Source organism: Cetorhinus maximus, unplaced genomic scaffold, assembly GCF_964194155.1.
Source record: "Cetorhinus maximus unplaced genomic scaffold, sCetMax3.hap1.1 HAP1_SCAFFOLD_197, whole genome shotgun sequence".
In the NCBI taxonomy this organism is placed as follows: Eukaryota; Metazoa; Chordata; class Chondrichthyes; order Lamniformes; family Cetorhinidae; genus Cetorhinus; species Cetorhinus maximus.
In genome coordinates, this window is record NW_027596176.1 from 221,416 (window position 1) to 228,696 (window position 7,281).

Here is a 7,281-nt window from a genome sequence, read left to right on the forward strand (position 1 = left end):
AGAGAGAGAGGGAGAGGGACAGAGACAGAGAAGGTCTACCATTCGATTTCTGAATGTTGTTTTCAAAATGTGTTTTTTTTTCCATTGAGCAGATCAGTTCTGTGTGAATAAGAAATTCCATGTTTTTTTGTTAGCTAATTGATGCGATCAGAATCGTCCAATAGAGTCTCTGTGCTAAATACATGCTAACACAACTGGGAATTAACTCACTTTCCTGGTCTGCTTGTGCAAGTTTAAATAAAGGTGCAACTTCAAATTCCCCGAGGCACTCTCACATGGTATAAATTAAAGGCTTTGGAAATGTATCGCCCCACAGTTTAATACAGAGGGATTGCCGGCTGCACGAAGGAACACATCACTTCACAGAGAATATGCTTGAAACATTTAACAGTTTCAAGAAAATATTTTACCTGATCCTGGCAATCATGGGTGTACCGGGTAAGAGGATGTGTGCATTGAATGTCTGTAAAGCTGTATGTGAGCTGGTCTGTGATACTATTCTGATACTCATAATGTTACATGTTAACCTAGTGGTGGAGTTATCTAGACACCCGATCAGTGGCAGCATCTTCTATAGTCAAATAACCTGGATTATCTCTATCGATTCGTTCCATTGCTTCAACTGAAAATCAGGCGCTGCCAAAAACTCTCACACACAGTGAAATATCACCTTATGTTCTCCAGTGGAATATCAGGAGCTCTAGAATCAGTTCATGCAACTCACAGAAAGACCATTATTGGGATTATCGACCCGTGTAGAACGGTAATCAGTGAGGGTCCGGTTGACAACATTCACCGTGTATTACAGGGAGAAGCTATCAATGTAGAATTGTACTGAGGATGGGTCACTATCGGAGGGAAATACCTGACCCCAGTCACTGTGTATTAGCGGGAGTATCTATCAGTGTAGAATTGTATTGAGTGTAGGTCACTAACCGGAAGGGATCACTTGACAAATTAAGTTCGACACAGATAAATATGATGTGGTACATTTTGGTGGGGAAAACATTGAGGTCACTTGTTACTTGAGATGTGCACATCTAATTGTGGGAGAGTTAGAAAGGGATCTCGCAATACAAATAGACGAATCACTAAATGTTGTGTGGCAGATTAGCAGGACCATACACAAGAATTTATTTCGGCGGGAAAGTATTGAAAAGATGAGCAGATATGCTAAACCTGTAACGAACCTTGGTTAAACTACATTTTGAGCAGTGGATACAGTTCTGGTCGGATATTATATCTAAAAAAGATATACAGGCACCGGAGAGGGTTGAGAAATGATTTACATGGATCATATCAGATATGCCGGGGTATAAATATCAGGCGCGGATTGACAGGCTTTGCCTTTTTCTCTTGGGATAAGAAGTCTGAGGGGTGCGGTAATTAGAAATGTAAAATGATGAACGATTTTGATAGAGTGGGTACAGGGAGAATATTTCTTCTTGTGCGAAGGGGCATAACCGGAGGTCATCCATAAGAGATAGTTACCAGGGAAGCCGATAGGTGGTTCAGAGGGATCTGCTTCACGCAGGACCGGTGATAATGTGCAAGTGGAAACCACACAGACTGTTTGATGTGATTAGTTTAAATTCGTTTAAGGGAAGCGTGACAAAGATGTGACGGGGAAAGGAATAGAGGGTTATTTTGTCAGATTTACGTGATGAAATATGGGTGGGTACTCCCGTGGATCAAAAAGTGGAGCTGGTCAGGACGAATAGCCTGAGTCTGTTCTGAATGTCTGAAATAATAATTTTTAATGGTTCCTGGTCTGAATTTGTTAAACTCGGAATTGTGCAGGATGGTGATGGGTTGGTGAGGGATGAGGGTTTATATTTTCAAATATCAGCCTCTCACACTTTCCCAACCGACCTCTTTTGGTGCTTCAATCCATCCCCTAGTGTCCGTGTCAGACACAGGGTATGTTTGATCATTTCATGTCCAGTCTCTTTTCCCTTCTCCCTCTTATAGTTAATATCCTGTCGATTGTGATCATATCGCGGGGAAAGTGTGGCCTCTCCACTTGCACCACTCGCTACCTGGTGGCCATGGCAACGGCAGATCTACTCCTCATTATCACTGATGTCATACTGTGGAGGCTCAGTTATTACTATTTCCCACAGTGTTTCCTGAACATCACTTCTGTGTGTAGTGTTGTCGCGGTCCTGCTTCATGCAGCCACAGACTGTTCCGTCTGGTTCACCGTCACGTTCTCCTTTGACCGATTTGTGGCCATTTGTTGCCAGAAGCTGAAAACAACATATTACACTGAGAAAACTGCGGCTGTGGTTCTAGCAACAACCGGCGTTCTGCTCTGTTTAAAAAACACACCACGCTACTTTACACAGGAACCTGGAGAGATAATCGACAATGTACCCTGGTTCTGTTCTACAAAGTCAAGCTATTACACTGATCCCAAATGGGTGGGATTTGACTGGTTTGATACGGTTTCAAACCCAGTGCTCCCTTTCGGTTTAATCCTGTTGATCAATGCTCTGACAGTCAGACACATTTTAGTGGCCAGTCGGGTACGAAAGGGACTGAGGGGTCAGATCCAGGGAGAGAATCGCAGTGACCCAGAGATGGAGAGCAGGAGGAGGTCTGTGATTTTACTCTTCACCATCTCCGGCAGCTTCATTCTCCTGTGGTCGGTGTATGTTATAGAATTCTTATATTACATCATCGCAGGAAGAAAACCCATTGAGTACACCGATCCAGAATATATATTTGGGCAAGTCGGGTATATGCTGAATAATCTAAGTTGCTGCACAAACACATTTATTTATGGGGTGACTCAGTCCAAGTTCAGAGAACAGGTCAAGAAGGTGGTGAAATATCCACTTACACCCATTGTTCAATTAATGAAGAAGGAAAACATCTGAGAACAGCCCAGGAGCGGCTCCCAGGGTTTCCAGCCCATGAATGGAATATTTATCCACAAACTCCCAATTGTTACAGGGCAGAGTCAGTGAACCATGGGGGAGGAGCTGACGTCTGCAGGGCTGGACCTAAACCTCCCGCCTCCTCCGATTCTGCCTTCAGCCAATCAGGGAGCTCCAGCCTGCGATTGGCAGCCGCCTCAGGCAATCAGACAGCTCGCGCTGTGACTGACCTCTGTTTCCACCAATGAGAAGGCTGTTCCCGCTGAGTGACAGCCACCTCAGGCAATCAAAGAGATCCTTCCGGTACTGACAATTGGCCCCAACCAATCAGGCAAGCCAATCTGATCCCCACATGGCGCACGGCCTACAGGCCAAGCAGAGGTGGGGTGAGATGTGACTGAGAGCTGGCCCGACCAATAGAAAGTGCGAGCTGCACCCACCCTGTCCAATTGGAGACGGCCGGTGCCTGAATGACAGCTGCCTCATCCATTAAGATGTTTTTATCTCTGTGTTTAATTAACTGCCACGTCTCTTCATGAAATGCCTACCTTGAAGAAGTGCTGCTCCGCTCTCCAACAGGATTTTCGTATCTCTCTTCTGCCTTGTTCACCTTCATTGCTTTCCAATTCTCTCCTGGTGTTTGACAAGGTGTTTACTAAATCCCGCTTTCACAGCCATATTTCCTTTCTCAGTGACTGTCTCCGTCTCCGACTCACCCCACGTGGATTTCAACTGAAATCCCATCCCTCTTGTTTCGATCCCGCCCAGGATTACAGGTATCTCCGGGACATAAAACGTTTCTCGGACTGCTGTTCCCGTCGCATTCTGAGATCTACACTCAGTGCCATGCGCCGCCGTACGAACACGCTCGACCTCTCCCTCCAGCAGCACCGCCGCACCCTTTTTCAAAGCTGCGCGTGCCCTCAGTTTCATTTTATTCTAACGCAAACTGGAGGAACAGCACCTCATCTTCCGACTAGGCACTTTACAGCCTTCCGGACTGAACATTGAGTTCAACAACTTTTGTTCTTGAACTGCCTCCTCCATCCCCACCCCCTTTCCATTTCTTCCCCCTCCCTTTTGTTTTTTCCTATAATTTATATAGACTTTTCTTTTCCCACCTACTTCCATTATTTTTAAATCTATACCTGTAATGCCCTGTCAGTCTTTTCACCCCACCCCCACTAGAGCTATCTGTACCTTGCGTGTCCTGCTATCCATTCTTAATTAGCACATTCTCTTAGATAATATCACCACCTTCAACATCTCTTTGTTACTTTGTCTGTGACATCATTTGATTATCTCCTCATATCACTGCTTGATTGTCCCAACAACCACCCCCACCCCCCCAACTTCTCTCCCCCCCCCCCTCCTCCACCTCAAACCAGCTTATATTTCACCCCTCTCCTAATATTACTCAGTTCTGTTGAAGGGTCATGAGGACTCGAAACGTCAACTCTTCTCTTCTCCGCCGATGCTGCCAGACCTGCTGAGTTTTTCCAGGTAATTCTGTTTTTGTTTTGTCATCCAATCAGAGGGCCGTCCTAGCCCTTGCACCCCCCCACCCCCACCAACCCGGAGCAATGCAAATAAGGCTTCATTTTCAGACCAATCACTGCGCAATCTCGTCGGCTCACACACCCCCCCATCCCCACCAAAGACACAGTGTGATTGACAGTCCTGCAAGCCAATCCGAGGGTGCCCTTGAGGCTTGTGAACCAAGCGTGATTGCAGCCCTGGAGTAGAATTCCCACAGGGTCACCGCCCAGCGTCATGACGTCATGTCGCCGGCTCCTGACGGAAGCCGGGAGCAACGCCTCTTAAAGCAGAGACACGCTGAGAATTAGGGTCGGGCAACTATATTTTCCTGATGTTTAGAGGGTGAGAGAAGAGGGACCCAGGGAAGAGCCAGCACAAAATAAAATAGCAGAATCACAGAATTCTTTAAGCTGTTACGACCAGTCCACAGGCGAGGTTGCCCCAAATTCTTAGAATCCCAGAGGAGGGACCCCAAGTTGTTCTGTTCCCGGGTGTGGAGGGACCAACTGGCTCCCATTCGTTCATCAACCCTCTCGGTTGCTCCTTAAAAATGTCCCCTTCCCTCTTGGTAGTTTTCCCAGTTCAAATGTATTTATGTTTTCAAAGGAGCCAATTTAACCAGGCTCTCTTGATTTAAAGAAAGAGTGAGCATATTAATTAATATAAGGAGAGCAAAAATAATATAAATGCAACACACACACACACACACACAAACACATGGATTAGAAATGAGTCTTGAGTCCAAAAGTAAAAGTTTAGTAAAATATACGATTGAGTCTTTGTCTTGTCCGTGAGGTGAAGCGTTGCGGCCGTTAAGTTGGGTGATTCCGGAAGAGTTGACTTTGCCAGTTGTGCAGTGGGTTTGGGGATTCTCAGTCCTGCAGGTTGGCTGAAAGGGGTTGTCCTGTTTTCCGTTTCTGCTGTGGCTTTGCTGATTGTGACTTTGTCCCTGCGATCAGAGAGAATGGACTTCTTCACCCACAAGTGCAGGGATGCCTGGTTGACGTTCTTCAGCTGTGACCTTCACAGCACATCCTCCCACACCAGGCCAGGAACATCAAAACTAGCACACACCGACCAGGGTTGCAGTTGGCTTTTTAACCTCTTTTCATGTGTATTCCTGGAAGGGAAAGAAAATAGAACGAACATGTCATTGGCCCAGAAACTGCTTTATTTTAACTCAGATCCTTTCCACAGTCTGGGAGAAAACTCAACAGGATATGGTTCATGTTGAGAGAGTGATCCATTTTTTTTTTATTTTGCTTTGCATCTCCTCCTTTGAAGTGCCTCTGTCTGATGTCGGCCTTGACGAATTTTTGGTGTGACATTCCATTCTTCGGTTAGTTGACCAAGTGTAATCCACATAGGAATTTCCCTTCGAATGGGGACTTTACAGTCCCGGCCAACTTTTGTTTGTAGGTCCTTTTTTAAAAAGCACATTCCTTACTTTAAACTTCAATATGTCCGCAAGTAATTTGGGGCCATGATCTGTGCTGATCACAAGTTGCAGAATGATGTCTTTCGGCCCATCTTGTCTGCTTCTGGCTTCCCAATGAGCAGTTCCCTCGTTGACATTATCCCACCTCCTCTTTGTAGCCCAGCAGATAAGAGTCTAATTCCCTCCTTAAATGCTTCAATTGTACCTGCCTCTACCACACTATCAGGCAGTGATTTCCATTCCTTAACCACTCGCTGTGTGAAAAGGTTTCTCCTCACATCGTATTTACCTCTTTTACTAATTGCATTCAATCTGTACCCTCTGGCCCCCGAACCTGTCACGGATGGGAACAGTTTCGTATAGAATACTCCCCACTTGCCTGGATGTGTACAGATCCAACAACACTCGAGAAGCTCGACACCATCCAGGACAAAGGAGCCCCGCTTGTTTGGCACCCCATCCACCACAGTGGCAGCAGAGCGTAACATCTACAAGATGCACTGCACAAACTCACCAAGCCTCCTTAGACAGCATGTTCCAAACCCACGACCTTTACAACGTAGAAGGACAAGGGCAGCAGACACATGGGGAACACCACCGCCTGGAAGTTCCCCTCCGAGCCACTCACCATCCAGACTTGGGAATATATCGGCCGTTCCTTCACTGCCGCTGGGTCACAATCCTGGAACTCACTCCCTAACAGCATTGTGGGTGTACCTACACCACATGGGACTGCAGCGGTTCAAGAATGCAGCTCACCCCCACCACATTCTCAAGGGGGAAAATAGGAATGGGCAATAACTGCAGTCCTAGCCAGCAATGCCCACATCCAATGAAAGAATAAAAATCGGAAAAGAGCTACTGTCTTTCCAAGTTCACCCACAACCCATGTTCTTGTACTCCATGCACATATTAATGAAACCCAGGTAAGTTTCACTAAGCGCACTGTCAACCTGCCCTGCCACCTTCAATGACTCTGGCACATGTACCCCCAGGTCCTTCTGCTCCTGCACCCCCTTTACAGTCGCACCCTCTATTTTATACGATTATACCAAATTGATTCACTTCTCATGTCTCTGCGTTGTACTTCACTCGCCCACTGTCCGCTCATTGCACCAACTTGCCCGATGTCCTTTTGAAATTCGGGACAGTCCTCCTCACAGTCCACAGCGCTTCCAATGTTACTGGCATATAAGCTCCAAGTCAGAACTGCCTGCATTTTCTCCCCACGTGGTGTTTTCAAGCCCCATATAACAATGAGCTGCAAGTTTATATTCTGATTAATTATCATAATATCCAATTCACAATTCGCAGTCACTTTACCACTCGGAGTGTTGGCTGACAAGCTCACTTTAACAAGGAAGATCTAAGTGTAGACCCTGTGCATCAATTATCATGTCCAATAAAGCATAGAACTGCAAC

General features: G+C 46.1%; 1 protein-coding gene across 1 annotated transcript; it reads left to right on the plus strand.

The window, feature by feature from the left end:
• Positions 1-371: 371 nt before the first annotated feature.
• Positions 372-2,882, plus strand: LOC144673012 (putative G-protein coupled receptor 139). Its single transcript, XM_078535011.1, has 2 exons — positions 372-438; positions 1,972-2,882. The coding sequence occupies exons 1-2, from the start codon at positions 372-374 to the stop codon at positions 2,880-2,882; spliced, it is 978 nt and encodes a 325-aa protein (XP_078391137.1).
• Positions 2,883-7,281: the final 4,399 nt, after the last annotated feature.